Source organism: Phascolarctos cinereus, unplaced genomic scaffold (assembly GCF_003287225.1).
Source record: "Phascolarctos cinereus isolate Bilbo 61053 unplaced genomic scaffold, phaCin_HiC Scaffold_4;HRSCAF=312, whole genome shotgun sequence".
In the NCBI taxonomy this organism is placed as follows: Eukaryota; Metazoa; Chordata; class Mammalia; order Diprotodontia; family Phascolarctidae; genus Phascolarctos; species Phascolarctos cinereus.
In genome coordinates this window covers 358,727,125-358,747,177 of record NW_027555847.1, presented here as the reverse complement: position 1 = coordinate 358,747,177, position 20,053 = coordinate 358,727,125, and the positions used below count along the sequence as shown (strand labels likewise).

The 20,053-nt window shown below is 38.8% G+C and overlaps 1 protein-coding gene across 2 annotated transcripts in view; it reads right to left on the bottom strand.

The window, feature by feature from the left end:
* ADAMTS12 (ADAM metallopeptidase with thrombospondin type 1 motif 12) overlaps positions 1-20,053 on the bottom strand; it is a 534,685-nt gene that overhangs the window by 230,460 nt on the left and 284,172 nt on the right. For both annotated transcript variants that reach the window (XM_020995368.2, XM_020995376.2), the window contains exon 5: positions 19,579-19,662. In XM_020995368.2, coding sequence (XP_020851027.1) covers positions 19,579-19,662 — 84 coding nt within the window. The remainder of the gene's footprint in view (positions 1-19,578; positions 19,663-20,053) is intronic.

Sequence of the window (20,053 nt, the reverse complement as noted above, 5' to 3'; positions counted from 1 at the left end):
TTTTTAAAATTCTTATTCTTTTTTTTAATTAATGAAGTAGTAGGCTTCCTACAAAGCCCAGCAGGGCTTTGTACCAAGCAGTGAGCTTTGCCAGCCTCCTCCTCCCTGCCACCCCCATGCCTGAACATAGTGCACCACGGCCAACACCACTAAGCAGCGAGCTCAGAGGGGTTCCTGGTTCCCTGGAGTCATTTATTTAAAAATATCTCTCTCTCCAGCCCCCGTGCCACTCCAACCCCTAACCCTGACTCCACTCTCAGCTATCTTTCTACCAATTACACACTGCCTTCCCTTGGGGAAATACAAATGAAGATGACTCTGCAAGAGGAAAGAAATATTTATCAGGAATAGTTTACATATGAGAAAACACATTGTTCTTCCTGCTGTTACTCATTCTCCCTACCCTACCGCTCTATGTTCTCTGTGAAGATGATCTATGGTGATGGTCTGAAGGTAGTCAGAATGGGGCAGCAGCTCTCAACCAGAAGAGGGCAGCAAGGCTCAAGTTTTCCTGAAGAATTGTTCTCTTGGGATAAAGAAGCAAACTTAGCCTCCACTAAGGCAGCAGATATAGGGCTGGCATTAAAGTGAGGAAGAACTGAGTTCCAATACTTCCTCAAACACTTACTAGCTGTTGTGGTCCCCTGGATAAGTTACTGAACCCTTCCCAGGCTCAGTTTCCCCATCTTTAAAAAGGAGAATAATAACAGTTCTTTACTGTGAGGATCAAATGACATATGTAAAAAGCACTTTCCCAGAAGGCTGGCTGATATGATTATCCCCCAAGCAACGGCCATATGTCTACACTGCTGGCTTAAAAGACAAAGACAGATGTACCTTGGGGTTCTATGTTGCAACTAACGTTCTAAGGCTGTGGCACTATGGCCAAAGCAATGAGGTTGCTGCTGACCCAACCAAGAATACATAGCCTATGGCTTGGGAACAGATTTTTCGTGGGGGGGTAATTGGGGTTAAGTGACTTGCCCAGGGTCACACAGCTAATAAGCGTCAAGAGTTTGGTCTGAGGCTGGATTTGAACTCAGGTCTTCCTGACTTCAGGGATGGTGCTCTATCCACTGTGCCACCTAGCTGCCCCAACAGACTCTTTTTTTTTTTAAAAAAAATAACAATTGTTTCACTTCTTTATAGGCTGTTGTTGTTATTACTGTTGTTGTTGGAGCCTCATGAACAATGCTTTCTCTGCCTTAAAGCAAGGACTCAGACTAGCTTTTCTGTTGATGTCTCCTTACGGTATACAGGCATGAGTATTGAAAATAGTCCTGTCTCTGAAGTGAAAGGACCTGACTTCAGGTCCCACTTCTGATAATTACTGTATGTGACAGCTCACATACAGGCAGCTCACTTAACTTTCCTGGCCATCCTCAGTCTCCTCCCCTGCAAAATGAGGGTTTGGCTTCGTCTCTTGGACTTCCTCTCGCACAGCCAATCTGTTGTGAAGTCTTGTCATTTTTAGCTTCACAATATCCTCTCTATACCTCCCATTTTCTCCACTCACACTGGTTAAAGGCCCCATCACTTTGTGCCTGGACTATTTCAGTAGCCTGTTGGTTGGGTTCCCTGACTGTAGACTCTCCCCATTCCCATCCATTCTCTACTCAGTCACCAAAGTGATCTTCCCAAAGCACAGGTGGCTTTGGGAATCAAATGTAAAATTCTCAGTTTGGCATTTAAAGCCCTTTTTAGCCTGGTCCCTTCCTACTTTTCTAGTTTTCTCACACTTCACTGACCTCCACATACTTTACAATCTAGCAGCATTCACCTTCTGGCTGCTACTCATATAGGCAATGCCATCTAACAACTCTGTACCTTTTTTTTTTTGGTCCAAAAATTAGTAGGTATTTGTCTTCTTTCCCTCCCATTTCCTCCCATGGTAGGGTAAAGGAGACCCTTGTAACAAGTATACATGTTCAAGCAAAACTAATTCCCACACTGGCCATGTCCAAAAATGTGTGTCTCATTCCGCATGTTTAGTCCATTGCCTCTTGGGCAGGAAGTGGGTAGCATTCTTCATCAACAGCCCTTTAAAATCACAATATTGTGTTGATCAGAGTTCCTAAGTCTTTCAACATTATTTGTTTTAAAAATATTTTATTTTGCCCCTAATTGCATGCTAAAACAATTTTATATTGTTTGATTTTATAATATTTTTATTATGCTATAAATTATTCTCCTGATTCTGCATCCATTTATATAGATCTCATATTTCTCTGAAACTTTCTACTTCATCATTTCTGAATAGCACACTACTATTCCATTAGATTCATACAGCATACATTGTTCAGTCATTCCTCCACTGATAGGTATTCCCTTAGTTTTCAGCTCTTTGCTAAAAAGGAAAAAAAAGTTGCCATAAATATTTCTATACATATAACTCCATGCCTTTTCATTGGCTAGCCTTCATGACCAGAATGTTCTGCTTCCTTACTTTCTTCTTCTGGCTTCCCTGGCTAACTTCAAGATTCAACTTCAACTCTATCTTCTGCAAAAGTCCTCTTCTGGTCCCTCCCAATGAGACTGTCTTCTCTCTGAGATTACCTCCCATTTCCAATGTATATAATATAAATGTATATAATTGTGTGTATGTTGCCTCTTGCATTACAGTGTAAGCACTCTGAGGGCAGGGACTATTTTTCTTTTCCTTCTATCCCTAGTATTTATCACATTGCCTGACACACAGTAAGTTTTTAGTAAAAATTTTGTTGACTAGATAACTGTTAACTGACTGAATGACTGAATGAATATACATGATCAAGGCCTGTTTCAATTCTAAACTCTATAATCTCTCTTTGAATTTAGCATCTCAGGAGAGTTTATACAGGAATCCAAGAGGGACTGTCAACTCACAAATACAGAAAAGCTATTTTAAATGAAATGTTTAAAAATTGTCTCATCTTTCACATAAACTAGAGAGGCAGCGTTGTACAAGATAAACATTGACTCTGAATTCAGAGTTCTCCAGTTCAAAGCCTGCCTTTGACAATTAATACCTCTGTGACCTTGGGCAAGTCACTTAAGAAACAAAGGCAAGATGAACCTCAAGATAGTCTTTGGGCCTGTTTCTTCATCTGTAAAGTGAAGGGATCATACTAGCTAGCCCCTGAGATCACTCTCATAGCATCTATGATTATGTTAGATGTTCTCTATAGAAACTCTTTGGTTAAACCTTCCATCAAAGCAAATATGTATCAGGTAAGCTCAAGTTTTGGAGAGTGGGTTTTCTTATAATCATGCCTTTGATTTGGACATAAAGGTGCTAATTAGAGACACTTTTGTAAAGCAGGTCCCACCCCACCTAAATATGCCACAGTACTCCCCATGAACTGAAGATCTGGAAGACAAAGTAGGAGGAAATGGGAATAGAGAAGGAACACTTCCTCTGGAGAGAATTAGCTCTAGAGAGGAGCAGAGTCTTTCAAAAGTGAAGGCTCATGAGACTAATGCTGCAACATGGGAGGAAGAATGTCTTGACAACAGAGTTTTGTTTAGTATGAGAGGGTGAAAGGAGAAACTCAGGGAGATCTGAGAAGAGGTGGTAGCAGCAACCAAGATGATGGACAGGAGAAAGACTTGAGCTGCAGTAATACAAAAAGAAAGAGGCAACTGTCTGGGCCAGCCTATAGAAATTTCCAGCTAACAGCCACCATAGACATTAGTTACACTTTTGCAAAAAATCTAATTGAAAAAATAATTTTTATGAATTCATAGATTCTTAGAGCTGGAACCCCTTCATCTTATAAGTAATGATAATAAGAATACCCATTCACATTTCTACAGCTCGTTTAGGGTTGCAAGACACTCTCCTCACATCAACTCCAAAAGATAGGTAGCACAAGTGTTATTCCCATTTCATAGACAGGGAAATATTGTCTCATGAAAGTCAAAGGACTTACCCAAGATCACACAGCTGAGAACTAAAAGATAACTCAGTGTCTAGACTTCTAGCCCAGTCAGTGCCTTTTCTACTAATACTACACTGATTTATGAAATATCTTCTCCCTCTACCCCCACAAAGAGTCACAATTATATTATTTTAAAGGCATTTTTAAAAGGCAAATTTTGATTTAAATTAAATGTTAATATTATTTAAAATAATATTTTAAAATAACATGTATTTTAAAGGAACGGAAAGTATAGATATGTTTTGTAGAACTGAATTGCTTTTAAGAATTAAGCATTACAGGGTAGCACATAATTGCTACATTTGGGAACTTCCTGGGCATTTGAGTAATGGCCCAACGCGGATGGAAGAGCTCTAGTCAGACCAAAGTGCTTAAAATGCTTCTGGTGGGAAGCCCACTGACATTGTATTGGTCTGAAAACAGAGGGGAAGAAACTTGTAGAAAGGAAGAGTTTTTCAATTTTAAATTAATCATGATGAAACCAAGGGAAACAGGTTAAGTGACTTAGCCAATATTTCCCTGTCTGTGAAATGGGCCACACAATGAGTAAGTATCAGAGGCCAGATTTCAACTTAGGTCAGAACTATATCCAGAAGAGATGTGTATGAATTCTGGCTCCATCATTTACCAGCTATGTGACCATGAATATTCACTTTCACTCTTCTAACCTCTATTTCCTAATCTGTAAAATAGAAATGGTGCTGTTTATATTACCGACTCATAGGTCTATTGTAATAAAAAAAATTTTATAAATTGTAAAATGGAGTATAAATGTGAATTATCACACAACTACTAAGTGTCTGAGGCCAGATTTGAACTCAGGAAGATGAGTCTTCCTGACTCCAGGCCCAGCACTTTGTGCAGTATGGTGCCACCTAGGGGCCCCTCATGTACTCTAGGCTTTAAGAAAACTGGGACACTTACTCCCCAAAGACATCCCATGCTTTCCCACCTCCAAGCCTTAGCTTATGCCATTCCCTAAGGCTAGAGTACCGTCATTCCGCTGACTGCTGTGCCTAAAGAAATAGGACGCATCCTTCAAGATTCAGCTCAAATGCTAGCTCCTCCATTGAACCTTTTCTGATTCCATCCATTAAATGTGATCTGTCTTCCATGCTTCTATAGCACCACTCATGTGGTACTATACGTTGCACTCTAATTATCTGTTCTTTGAAGCCAGGGAACATCTATTTTAATTCTCTATCTCCCAAAGCCTGGCAGAGAACCTTGCAAATAGCAGTTGAAAAAAATGAATGTTTGTTGAATGAAAGTACTTGAGAGGAGGGAATAAGTGTGATAGAGCCCTCAAAGATTTTAAAAGAGTGAGGGCCCCATGAACCTCGAACAACATCACTTCACGATGGACAGAAATGTAAAAGGACAAAAATGGTATTAATCAAGAAATGAAGTGATCTCAAATAGACAGAAACCCTCCTAAAACTGCCTCCCTCCTGGCTGAACAATGTAGGGAATACTTCCATTGAAGCAGTGAAGTGGTACAGTCTATAGAGTACTGGACTTGGAAGCAGGAAGATCTGAATTCAAATCTAGCCTCAGATACTAACTAGCTATATGACCCTGGGCAAGTCAACCTATCTCTGCTTCAATTTCCTTATCTGTAAAATAGGGATAATAATAGCATCTACCTAACAGTTGCGAGGATCACACAAGATAATATGTATAAAGTGCTTTGCAAACCTTAAAGTGATATATAAAGATTAATTATTATTATTATTACTCTGAATACTAGAAGGGGAAAAAAATAGCTATTAGGGCCCTAATCCCTGGTTCTGAGGCCTGTTCCACATTTTCTTCAGAAAACCAGAGCCACAAGTATAACTAACTCAGTTACTCTTGAATAAATGCTATCCTTTCACATTTTGCAAGTTTAGACGATTTATCTGCTATGGGTGTTGCATGCTGATTGAGTACTCCATGGCTCCTTCTAGATTTCTGACTTCTTTCTTACTGAATTACTAGACGTCTACAACAGGACACGACTATCTTCTACTGATGCTCTGTGTGTTTTTTTAAGCCATATACATATATGCATAGGTATATACAAATAACAGATATTCATTGCCTCTTCTTGAATATATTGATCAATTCAACCTTGGAATATGCAATTAGTAATTTCCCACAAATAATGCTATCGTAAGTATGCGCATGATTCAAAAAACCTTCCCTAAATGATGCTGGTTTCTGGTGTGTTCATAAAAATGAATAGAGCTGTAAATAAAGGCCAACTTTTCCAGAGCATTGACAGCACCCATATTCCTTCAGAAGGCAGGCAGAGACAACTAAACTGGCACCTGGTAACCAGAAATAGTTAGTTAAGATAGTAAGCTGCCAAATTCCTTCTCCACATTGTTTCTCCACATTTCTCTAGTATTGGTCACATTTTGAGAAGGTGACCTCCTTCTTAGCCTTATCCACTCAGTTACTCTCTTCCCTGGTGGTGACCTCTTCAGTAGAAGGGTTTTGCACACCCTTCAACTGAATTAATCTTAAAAAGCTGACATGAAGGCAGCTTTTATACTTGCCTCAGCTACATTTTCTCTCATCCTAGGAACCAGGATAACTAGGTAAGGCTCTGAGGGTAAGCCTGATAAAAAATGCCCCACAAAGTATATGATCTCATTACCTGAGCTTGTTGGAACAGCCCTCTCCAACACCAATAGTTTTCTATTTCCCTTGAAAATAAAAATACATTTCCCTTTTGACTCTTTCATCATTTTTTCACACCTCATTTTCTCAAGCCAATTCAATAGCCATCCCACACACTCCATCTCTAGGCTTTTGGGGATGATATCAGAACGTGTGTGTGTGTGTGTGTGTGTGTGTGTGTGTGTGTGTATGTAAGGCGTGTGACCTTACAGGATCAGTGGCAGCTTCAAGGAAATCACAAACCTCTTGAACACACAGTTCCAAGGAGCTAAAAGAAATTATCTGGAGGGAATATGTTTGTTGTTATAAATCACTATCTCATTTTGCAACCTCTTTCCAAAATGAAAATCCCCTGATTGATTTATTTTGGAATGAATTATAATAACTTTTGACTTGCTACTCAGATTGACTGAATGTACATTGCTCTGCTTAAAGGTCCTGGGGGCCGAGGGAGGGAAGAAACATGTATTAAAGAGGAGCCAAGCAATTTTCAGGTCTGAATTCTCACACCTATAAAAGGATGATTCCCTCCCCTATCAGATGGCACTGCATCTAAATAGGAAAAGTGATGGGAGTGACTGCTTTGCTCACATTTCCGACTCCTATCTCAAAGGACCAGTTACTGTGGAGGCAATCTTTTGCTCAGAGAACTGAGCTATCTTGCACAAACAGACTGGACAAGCTGCCCCAATGCCAGGCCCTGAGGTAAAGTTTCCAGAATCATCAGCCCTCCTCTCCTTAAACACTAGCCCAGCTCCCCACCTGAGAAAGTATACAAGTTAGAGATCACCCCAAATGCCAAAGGCACTGTGGAAAGAGCACTGGATTTGGAGAGTGCAGATGCTGGGTTTGAATCCAGCTTTTTCACTTTCCACCTGTGTGACCTTGGGAAAGTTATCCTACCTCTCTAGATATGACTCTCCTCATTTGTAAAGTGAGAGGGATTGACCACCTTTATAGTCCCTTCCCGCTCTAGATCTAGGATTCCTACCACTCAACATGATGGAATAGGGAAATATCATATTGTTCAGAATATTATTAAACCTAACTTTATGTGGCAAGAAAATTGTCTAACCCAGAAAAAAATACTGTAGAGGTCAGGAAGACCTCAGAAATGCTTCAGGAAAGCAGTAGGATTGTAAGGAATGTTTAGATCCCACCCATTTATTTTTGGGGGTCTATTCAGGTCATGTTCTGGGTCTACCCAAAGCTTGTGTTTTGGGTTCCCCAAATTAGATTGACTTACCTGCTGATTTGCATCTCACACTGCCCTTTTTTTTTTTAAGGCAATGGGGTTAAATGACTTTCCCAAGGTCACACAGATAGTAAGTGTCAAGTGTCTGAGGCTGGATTTGAACTCAGGTCCTCCTGACTCCAAGGCTGGAGCTCTTTCCACTGCAACTCCTATCTGCCTCCTACATTGCCCTTCTCATGGAGACTACTTACTACCTACATGAGGCCAATCAGGCAAGTGTCCTTACACCCTTGTCTGAACTCCACACAATGTAAAAAAGACTCTGAGAGGGAGCCAGCCCTTCTTTCCAGCTCTCTCCCAGCCAAATGACTTAATAAATTTCTCTCTAAAACTATTTTTGATTTTGAGGTTCATTCTTATGACTAACAATAGGTTATTCTCTCATCTTCTTCCTGATATGTTCTCCCAATGTATTACAGAGAGCAGAGTAACCAGGAAAGTGGATCTTGGGCTTATTTTTCTCGCATTGGAGAGGCAGGAAAAACATTGGATTTGGAGTCAGGATGTTTGAGTTCAAGTCTTAATTCAACCATTTATTACCTATATGAACTTATCACTTGGACTTTCTGGATCTCAGTTTTCCTGTACTGAAAAATTAGCTAGATTATGTCTAAGGTTCCCTTCCAGCCCCAGATTCCATGGTCTAGCTCTCTTTCCCACATTGCTCTCTTGTACATCTAAGAAAAAAAGTCCAAAGTGGCTCATAGAATCCTAAAGATTTAGTCAAATCCCACTACTTTGTGGATGAGGAAACCGAGGCCCAGAAAGGTGGAGTGAGTTGTTCATTGTCATATAGATAGTAGCAGAGTGAGTCAGTCAACAAGGATTTACTAGGTGCTTACTAGATGACAAGCATTGTGCTAAGATCTGGGGGCACAAAAATAGGCCCTGTTCTCAAGGGGCTTATATGCTAATGAAGGAAAGAGCATGTAAAGAAATAAGTACTTTCAAAGAATATGCAAAGTAAGTGGAAGATAATTTTAAAGGGGAAGACTCTAGCAGCTGAAAGGACCAGCAAGGATCTCCTTCAGGAGGGGACATTTGACCTGAGTCTTGAAGGAAGTTGGAAATTTTAAAGATGTAGAAGTGAGGAGGGAAAGAATTCCAGGCCTGGTTGGTAGCACGTATGATGGCATGTGGGGTAGGAGGAGGAGGGTGGAGGATGGAGTGTCACATGAGAGGGACGTCACGTACGCCATTGCAGCTGGACTCTAGAGCGTAGGGAAGAAAAGTGGAAGACTGGGAAGGCATAGTCACCCTGCGTCAGAATCTGACCCTGAATCAGGGTAACTATAGAGATTCAGAGTCTTCCTCAGGATTCAACTAGCCTCTGAGGTCGTGAACTATGTGTGGTCTTATGACATTTTTCAGAATTCTGGGAGAAAGATGCTGGAAAGAGAAAGCCATGACCCAGAGGTTAAAGGTCAGGTCCCCATCATCTCGTGGGCATGTTGAGTCTTGAAGAATCAAGTACTTAGTATTGAATTTGTGCTTCTCTGCTCTCCCCTTCAATGATCCTGAAAGAGTCTGCTATTGCCAGTATAGTGGCATTCATTCCGATTGATAATGTAGCTGTGTTGGATCAAGAATAAATGACCTGCAAATGTTAAACCTAGTTGTCCAATGTAGGTGATATGTCTCCTGCTACTCTGAAAACAAATCCTTCCTCTCATGTCTCTGAGTTGAGGAAAAGAGAGCCATCATTAACCGTAACACTACTCTGGGCTTTTTGTTTCATTTCATTTCTTTTTTTTTCTTTTCCTTTTGCTTCATTTCTCAATAAGCAGGCGTTAGCACAGGAAAGTCCTGCTTCTTTTGGCAGGAGGGTACAGCCTAATTCCCCTTCCCTCCCTGCAATTTCTGTGCCACTGTTTATTCTAGTGGTATATAAAATACAGTAATGGCTGCTAATCTTGGTGTACGGTTTACTGATCGGGGATTATTGACTCTGGAGAAAGCAGACCCAGCCACCTTCTAATGTAAGATGGGAAAATAGAGTGGCAGCTGAGCTTTTTTTGTTTGTTTGTTTGTTTTTAACCCTCGTGGCAGATGATCAGTTCCAGTAGAGCTACCTGTGACAGATTTCGAGGCAAGCCCAAGGTGATAAGCAAGAAAATTAAAAGCAAAGATTTTAACCCAAGCCATTATTCTCTTAGACCACACACACACACACACACACACGTACACACAAGTGTGTGTGTACATGTGTGTGTATGTATGCATACATATATATATGTATATATATACATATATATTTATGAGGCAGCTAGATAGAGCATTGGGCTTGGAATCAGGAAGACTCAACTTCATACCTAAGATGCTTACTAGCTATGTGACCCTAGGCAAGTCATTTAACCCTGTTTGCTTCAGTTTCCTCATGTGTAAAATGAGCTGGAAAAGGAAACGGCAGACCACTCCAGTATCTTTGTTGTGAAAAACCCAAAATGGGGTCACAAAGAGTTGAACACAACTGAAAAATGACTGAACAACATTAATATATGTTTATGTGTATATATTAAATATTTTGTACATATATTTAAAATAAATATTACATAATATGTATACGATAAATTATATTATTAAGCCTCAGAGCCAAGAATGGAATGAGGATAAAGAGGACTGCACCTCACTAGGCTCTCTAGGGTTCCTTTATTTTATTTTATTTTTTTTTATAACTAATTAATTTATTTTTAGTTTTCAACATTCATTTCTATAAGATTTTGAGTTTAAATTTTCTCCCCCTCCTACTTTTCCCCCCCACCTAAGATGGTATACAATCTGACATAGACTCTACATATACATTCATATTAAGCATATTTTCCCAATTAGTCATGCTGTAAAGAACAATTAGAACTAATGGGAGCCACGTGAATGAAGCAATAAAACAAAACAACAAAGGAAAAGGAGAGCAAATAGTATGCTTCCATATGCATTGAGACTTGAAATTTTTTTCTCTGTGTGTGGATAGCAATTTCCATCATGAATTGTTTGGAGTTGTCTTAGATTCTTGTATTGTTGTGAAGAGCCAAATCTATCAAAGTCAGTCATTCCATAATGTGACTGTTACTGTGTACAATGTTCTACTGGTTCTGCTCATTTCACTCTGCATCAGTTCATGCAAGTCTTTTCAGGTTTCTCTGAAGTCTGCCTGCTCATCATTTCTTATAGCACAATAGTATTCCATTACATTCATATACCACAACTTGTTCAGCCATTCCCCAATTGGTGGGTTTCCCCTCAATTTCCAATTCTTTGCCACTGTAAAAAGAGCTGCTACAAATATTTTTGTACATGTGAGGTTCCCCCCCCCCCCGTTATTATGATCTCTTTGGGATACAGCCCTAGAAGTGCTATTGCTGAGTCAAAAGGTATGCACAATTTTATAACTGTTTGGGCATAGTTCCAAGTGGTTCTCCAAAATAGTTGGATCATTTCACAACTCCACCAACAATGCATTAATGTTCCAATTTTCCCACATCTTCTCCAACATTTGTCATTGTCCTGTTTTGCCATGTTAGCAATCTGATAGGTGTGATGTGGTACCTCAGAGTTCTTTTGATTTGCATTTCTCTAATCAATAATGATTTAGAGCATTTTTTCATATGACTATAGATAGTTTTAGTTTCTTCCTCTGAAAACTGCCTGTTCATATCCTTTGATCATTTATCAATTGGGGAATTACTCATATTTTTATAAATTTGACTCAGTTCTCTGTATATTTTAGAAATGAGGCCTTTATAAGATATACCGGTTGTAAAAATTCTTTCCCATTTTTCTGCTTTCCTCCTAATCTTGGATGCATTGGCTTTATTTGTGCAAAAACTTTTCAATATAATGTGATCAAAATTATCCATTTTGCATTTCATATTGTTCTCTATTTCTTGTTTGGTAATAAATTCTTCCCTTTCCATAGCTCTGAAAGGTAAACTATGCCTTGCTTTTCTAGTTTGCTTATAGTATCAGTCTTTATATTTAAATCCTATACCCATTTTGACTTTATCTTGGCATAAGGTGTAAGATGTTGGTCTATGCCCAGTTTCTGCCATACATTTTTCCAGTTTTCCCAGCAGTTTTTGCTAAGTAGTGATTTCTTATCCCAGAAGCTTGGGTCTTTGGATTTATCAAATAGTAGTTTAGTATGGTCATTGACTGTTGTGTCTTGCATACCTAACCTATTCCACTGATCCTCCACTCTATTTCTTAGCCAGTAGCAAATAGTTTTAGTGATTGCTGCTTTATAATATAATTTAAGATCTGGTACAGCTAGGCCACCTTCCATTGCATTTCTTTTCATTAGTTCCCTTGATATTCTGGACTTTTTGTTCTTCCAGATGAATTTTGTTATAGTTTTTTTCTAGCTCTATAAAATAATTTTTTGGTAGTTTGGTATGGCCCTGAATAAGTAAATTAATTTAGGCAGAATTGTCATTTGTATATTAGCTCGGCCTACCCATGAGCTACTGATATTTTTTCCAGTTATTTAGATCTGACTTTATTTGTGTGAAAAGTGCTTTGTAACTGTGTTCATATAGTTCCTGATTTTGTTTTGGCAGTAGACTCCCAAATATTTTATAATGTCTACAATAATTTTAAATCGAATTTCTCTTTCTATCTCTTGCTGCTGGGCTTGTTAGTAATGTATAGAAACGCCGATGATTTGTGTGAGTTTATTTTATATCCTGCAACTTTGCTAAAGTTGTTTATTATTTCAAGTAATTTTTCACTTCATTCTTAGGATTCTCTAAATATACCATTATGTCATCTGTAAAGAGTGATAGCTTTGTTTCTTCTTTGCCTGTTCTAATTCCTTCAACTTCTTTTTCTTCTCTAATTGCTACAGCTAACATTTTTAGCATAATGTTGAATAATAGTGGTGATAATGGACATCCTTGTCTCACCCCCGATCTTACTGGGAATACTTCTAGCTTATCCCCATTGCATATAATACTTGCTGATGATTTTGATAGATGCTATCTATCATTTTAAGACTACATTTATTCCTATGCTCTCTAGTGTTTTTAATAGGAATGAGTGTTGTATTTTGTCAAATGCTCTTTCTGCATCTATTGAGATAATCATATGATTTCTGTTAGTTTTGTTGTTGATATGGTAAATTATGCTGATAGTTTTCTTAATATTGAACCAGCCCTGTACTCCTACCTGGTCATAGCATATCATCCTTGAGATAAGTTGTTGTAATCACTTTGCTAATATTTTATTTATAATTTTTGCATTTATATTCATTATGGAAATTGGTCTATAATTTTCTCTCTCTGTTTTAGCTCTTTCTGGTTTAGGTATCAGCACCATATTTGTATCATAAAAAGAATTTGGTAGGACTCCTTCTTTGCTTATTTTCCCAAATAGTTTATATAGTATTGGAATTAGTTGTTCTTTAAATATTTGATAGAATTCACTTGTATATCCATCTGGCCCTGGAGTTTATCTTAGGGATCTTAGGGAGTTTAAGTGACTCACCCCTGACTATCCAATTAGTAGGTTTCAAGGCAGAGTTCAAACATAGGTTTTCTGATTCTGAGTCTGGCACTCTATAAAAATGTCCCACAGTCCCTCAATCAATTGCTCTAGGGCTCAGGCTCTTCATCTTTCAAATGAAGGACTCAGATCAGGTGATGCCTAAGATATTTCCTAGTTATGAAAGTATGAACCAAAGAGCAGGTTACACGTCTGTGTAGCATCCTGGGGTTATCACATCTGGAATCCACACTAACAAGCTCATTACATCTTTAGGATGATCCCTAAGATGGTAGAAAGAGCTTTAATCTTAGAACTTGGAGGCTTTTACCTAATTTGTAACTGCCACTGAATTTTAAAAAATTTCATTATAAATCTGTTTCCTCAACTATTAAATGGGAATAATGTATGTCTTAGACTAGGTTTATAGATGGCTCATAACTTATTTCTGAAATTATTTGTCCAAATAAAAGCCAATTTTCTCACCAACAAAGGTGAAAAACATCCAAACTGCAATCTTTTAAAATGTCATTTCCTTCTTAAGAAGTGGAATGTTCAAGGAGAAAGTAGGATAGGATATGAACATATCCTCTTGGTGGATGAAGAGGAGTGATAACATGTGGGATTAATGGCAGCTTGTCCAAGATACCTTCCAGCCTTGAAATCCTATAATCTAAGATCTATGTGTGACACATCCAAGGCAATCATTTGAAGTTTGTTTTCCTAGTCCTTAGCACAGTGTCGAGCACATAGAAGTTGCTGAATAAATGTTTGCTCCTTGACTGATTTTTAAAACCAACAAGGTATCTAAAAGATAAATAGAGAGTTTTAGTTAGATAGAAGGAATTAACAATGACCTGTCAATTGAATCAATTAGAAAAGGTAAAAACCTTAGAAGCACTAATGGGAAATTGTCAGAGTTATCCAGACTCATTAACTAAAAACCAGTGTAGAAGAAAGCAGAAGATGCTTTTTAGGAACACAATTTTATTTGGATTGGTCAAAGGCAGGATTAAAAAAAAAACAGAAACAAAAATGTGAGTGTTGAAAATGACCTTAAAAATAATTTGGTCTATACCCCTCTTTTTGCAGATTAAAAAAACTGAACTGCAACGAGGTGACTTAACTTGCCCAAGGTCACACAGGTAGTGGATGGCAGAGCTGGGGCTGAAATCCACGTCTAATTCTATGTTGAGGGGTGTTTTCATTATTCTGAACTGCCATTCATAGCCAAAGTTCTCTTGCTCTCTGTCTCCATCTTCATCTATTACATTATTTTACCATTAGAATTGTTGCCAATTGCTGTTGTAAGAATTGTCACCTTGACGAGGAGATGATGAGGTGGGTGAGCTGTTCGTTGTGAATCAAGAAAATGAAAACTGATCATTGAGTGGATAGCAGTTCTACAAGAAGATGCCACTGCTGTCAAATTCTGAGCTGCACTTCACTGCGATTTAATGAAAACCTAGGTAAGAATTATATTTGCCAAGCATTGTGATCATTCTGGAGATGGGAATTTAAAGATCTTTTTGTAAAGTTTTTTTTTGCCTTGACTTTTTTTTTTTAATTTTAGAAAAATGGTTTTGGATGGAAATACAACCCAAAATGACCATTAGAAAAGCAGTGGTGAGCCAGAGTCCTCCTATCCATCCCAAGGGTTGGCTACCCTTCTTCTCTGTCCTAATGAGGCTGCTTCTTTTCCCACATTTTCAAAGCCAGGAAGCTCAGAGAGGCCTGATCCTGAGGAGCCATACTACTAATGAACCACAGTACCCTCACTAAAGGGTCTCAAAACTGCTTCACTGGGTGAAAGTTTTCTCTACAAAAAGTCCTTGCCCAACATTTCTTCCTTGTCCATTCCCAACAACTTCTGGGTTTTCCTCGCAGCACTGCGCTGCTACCCATTCTCTTTTACTGTGACATTTCAAACTGGATCTCCCAGACACGTTTCAAATTTAATATGTTCAAAACTCAACTTTAAAGTTATTAGCAACTAGGTGATTTGGCAGATAAAGTACTGGACCCAGCATCACAAGACCTGGGTTAGAATCCCACTTCTGACACGTACTAGCTATCTGATCCTACATGAGTCACTTAAATTTGGATAGAACACCAGCCCTGACCTGAGTTCAAATCCGGCCTCAGACCAAACACTTGACACTTATTAGCTTTGTGACCCTGGGCAAGTCACTTAACCCCAATTGCCTAAAAAATATTAAAAATTTTTTAAAAGAAGGCACTATGATCAGACTCCAGCAGGTGAAGCATTCCTTATTAAATAAATTAACAACTCCTTCTGTAACTCTAAAAGTCCTTTGCAATCTTGCTCCAGTCCACCTCGTCTAGCCTCATTCTTCCCTTACTCTTCCCTTTTATGTGTCCTCTGTTCTGGCCAAATTAAGCTGTTGTTCTTATTCCCAATCCTAGTCTGTCTGTATGACTTTTTTCACCCTTTCTTTCATGCCTGGAGTGGAGTCTCAATCTCACCCCAGAACTCCTTCTCTCCATGTCCAACTCTTATACCACCTTCCCTATGATATCTTCCTTGTCTTAATTCCTGATGCCATCCTCTACCCCAAGTGAAAGCAGTTTCTTAAATATCAGAGCTCTTTGCCAGAGCCAATTCTTCCTTCCTTAAATCCCAGTTATTTGTGTAAGTGTCCTTTCCCTCCTCCCCCCTTAGATTATAAGCTCCTTGAGAGCAGGACCTTTGTCATATCTATCCCTATATCCTCTGAACCTAGACTAGCATCTTGCATATAGTGGGAACTTACTATAATAAATGATCATTGAGTTTAATTTCTCCTACTAAAGAAGGTCTATACTCTTTGCTTTGCCTTCTTGCTGGCTAGGCACCCTACACACTTTGGCAACTACTTTTCCATTTCACAAACTCATCTAGAGTTTGATTTCACTTCATGTGTTTTCCATATTAATTTAATTCATGATTATAATTTAGTTAGGTGCCTGAAAAAAATGGACTATTTACAACACCAGATGATTCATCAATTTCCAAACCTGCCCCATACTTTCCTACTTAACAACTGGGACTTGGAATGATGATCTCCTTGCCTATATCCACCTGTGGAAATCATATTTGGGGTTCAAGGCCCAGCTCAAATGCTACCTCTTCTATGAAGGTTTCACTTTTCCTAGCTAGAAGTGATCTTTCTCTCTTAAATCCTATAGTACTTATCTGTACCTCTTTTATGTATTTACCATATTCTGCCTTACATAGTTGTGATTGGTGGACTAGACCACAAACTCCTTGAGAACAGGGACCATATTTTAAATCAGAGGATCTTAACTTGGGGAGGTATGTACATTTATTTGTTATTGTTTATTATTATTTATTTTAATATTTATTATTAATACTTATAAATACATTTCAATATAATTAGTTTCTTTCTGTACACGTTACACATTTGGAAACATTTTGATAAGAAGTCCATAGGCTTCTACCAGAATTCCAAAGGGATTAATGACCTGAAAAATAGTCAAGGAGCTCTGCCTTAAATATTTGTATATCCCTCAGTGACTAGAACAGTAAGTCTTGCACACTAGAGGTACTTAATAAGTATATGTTGAACAAACAAATGAATTAACTAAATATTGAAAGCACCTACAAGTTTTTTCATGAACAGAATACAAAATAGGCTTAGGAATGAACCAGCTTCCAGAGGGGATTCAGGCTTCAGACTCACTGTTCAGGAAAAGCACCCAAGTCCTAGACCTTCAAAATACTGCTTGATCAACAAGGAACCCAGTGCTGGGTTCATCTAATCTCAATTCTAAGGTTGGGGTTTTTCTACTGTCCTCAAGGCCCTACTCCACACACATCTCATTCACTCTCAGCATATGATCTGTGTGGGATTTTTTAAATTGTACTGATGAAATTGAATGTGTTTGATAGGAATGCTCTTTCTCCCAGGCCACCCCGAGCACTGAGGAGTCTCAAGGTACTCTTCTCTCATAGTCTGCCAATGACCTTTTCCCCTTCTCTTTACTTGGTTGGACACTGATCCTCTCCTGCCACCCTGCCAATCTCTTGCCCTATGAAAAAGGATCTAGATCTCCAAACCAGACCCCCAGACTCATCCCTTCCTTTTCCAATGGCAGTTGGCTGGGGTCCTCCAGGCTCCCTTACTCTGTTGAGCAGACATGGCTGCTTACACTGCTTGAATAGTAGGGAGTCACCAACTATCTTTGTTTGATAAGACGGAGGATCCATCAGGTTTTACCATCTCTACTGATACTCTGCCCTCTAGACCACCACCACACATTGCCATCTGAGTTACTGATGCACCCTTAGGACATCTAGGCCTTTCCATCCCCACCTCCTATGTGCTGTCAACCCCAATTAGAATTTAAGCACCTTGAGAATAAGAACTTTCTTACTTTTCTATTCATATCCCCAGTTTTGTTCTCTGCACATAGTAACCCCCCAGGAAATGCTTTTTCATTCATTCATTCATGCACGCATTCATTCATTTGTTCACTCATTCATACATGCATTCAAAGAATCTTAGCGTTGGCCTCAAAAGTCAGTTAGTCCAACTCATACCTGAATGTGAACTGCTCCCACAACATGTCCAGCAAACAACCACATAGTCTCTCTCTGAAGACCTCAAATAATGGGGAATGTCCCCACCTAAGTTTTCTCTTCTCTAGGCTAAGTGTTTTCAACTTTTTAAACAAACTCAAATGACACAGATCCCAGGCTTCTCACCATCTTGTCTGCCCTTCTCCAGAAACCCCCAGTTTGTCAATGACCTTCATAAAATATAGTGCCTAAAAGCACATGAAACACTGCACATGTAGTCTTTCTGGGCAGAGGAGAGGGTAACTATCAACTCCCTCATTATGGACTCAATGCCTTTTTTTGTTTGAATTGCTTTGTTTTGTTTGTTTTGGGGGGCAATCCTGTGTGTGGCACACAACAGGTGCTTAACAAATGTTTGTTGAATGATTGATTTCATTGGTATAGGGAATATCCTGAAGAAGAAATTTCATCTCTCAGTACAGATTGGCATCTGCTCTGAAACTTATAGTCTTAATTGTCTAGGGCACTGAGAGGTTAAGTGATCAGCCCAGGGTCAGACAGCAGGTAGATGTCTGAAATAGGGTTTGAACGGGGGTCTTTCTAACTATAAGGCCTACTCTATATTCATCAAGCCAGATGTGTCAAACTCAAAAAGAAATGGATTCATTTAGGCCACAGATTGACTTGGAAAGCCACAAATTAACATTATCTATGTTTTATTGTATTTGTATTCATTTTGTTAAATATTTTCCAATTATATTTCAGTCTGATTCAGCCATACTTGGGAGGCTCCATGCATGTGGCTTTCAGGGTACTTGTTTGACACCTCTGCACTATAATATGCTGCCTTCAGTTAATGCAAAATCAGAGGAATTTTTTTTAAGCAAATTGATATTAATATTGAAATCCAGCTAACCTCTCGGATATTTTTCTCATGAGCCATTGTCTAATTATCCATCAAGACACCAAACTTTACATTTATCTTCCATTATCTCCATTACATCTTGTGAAATTTGGTTCACTGTTCTTTTGGAGGCAGCTGGTAGGACAGTTGATAGAGCACTGGGCCTAGAGTCAGGAAGACCTAAATTCAAACGTAGACTCAGACACTTACTGGCTGTGTGACTCTGGGCAGGTGGTTTAACCTCTACCACAGCATGTTGTTTTAACCTATGGAGAGGCAATGAATCATTGTGAAGAAGCCCTGAATTTGGAGGCAGAAGACCTGAGTTTGGATTCTGGTTCTATCACTGAACTGTGACCTAAAGCAAATCACGTAATATCCTTGATCTTTGGTTTCTTCACCTGTAAAATGGAAGGGCTTCATTGGATGTCCCCTAAGGTCCTTTCCAGCTTGAGATCTGTGTTCCTTTAATATTATAATTATAAATCATAGTATAAAATTGTGATATACAATTACATGATGTAATACATAACTATAATATATAATATAGCATAATATATAATTATGTTGTAAGTATGATATAAAAATATATAATAATATATCACTACTTTTCCTGGGATAGATAGTTCTGTGTTGTTAGTTTTTTGTTTATTTTTCCTTTCCGGTTGCAGTCTGAACACTTTCCTGCTACATCATATGCCTGTCTTACTATGCATATTCCGCCTAGATTGATCTGTTCCATCTCATTAGACTTCCCCAATCATTCCCCCTCCCATCTGCCCAAAATAAGGGGTCACAAAAAACATGCTCTTACCTCTTCTTCTTCTAGTAGAATGAGCCGGACCACTACAATATGAATGGCATTGCCGATGCTCGGATTATGGAATAATCCAGTGACCTACAATCAAGAGGAAAGAAATTAATTGTAGCTCAAGTTCAACAAATAAATTTAGAAAGGAAAATATACAAGCCAATTCTGATGACATTCACCTTAGAGCCTTTTTCACATCGTCAGAAGGTGTGTCATGAGAAAGAGTGAGACACAAGAATGGCATATTCTACCCTGTGGACAAATTATGTATCTGAAGCCCAACCTTTACTTGGTGAAGGAGGGCAGGCTCAGAAACAGCTGCCTTTTTTGTTCTAGACCTTCTTCCTTAAACAATATATTCCCCCTTTCACTGTTGGGCACTTGAAAGGTTGAGCCCTGGCTGATTTAATGTTCTATTTTATTTTAACATACTGGCTTTGTGAGAGATATGCCTGCCATCCATACCTGCCAGCCTCCC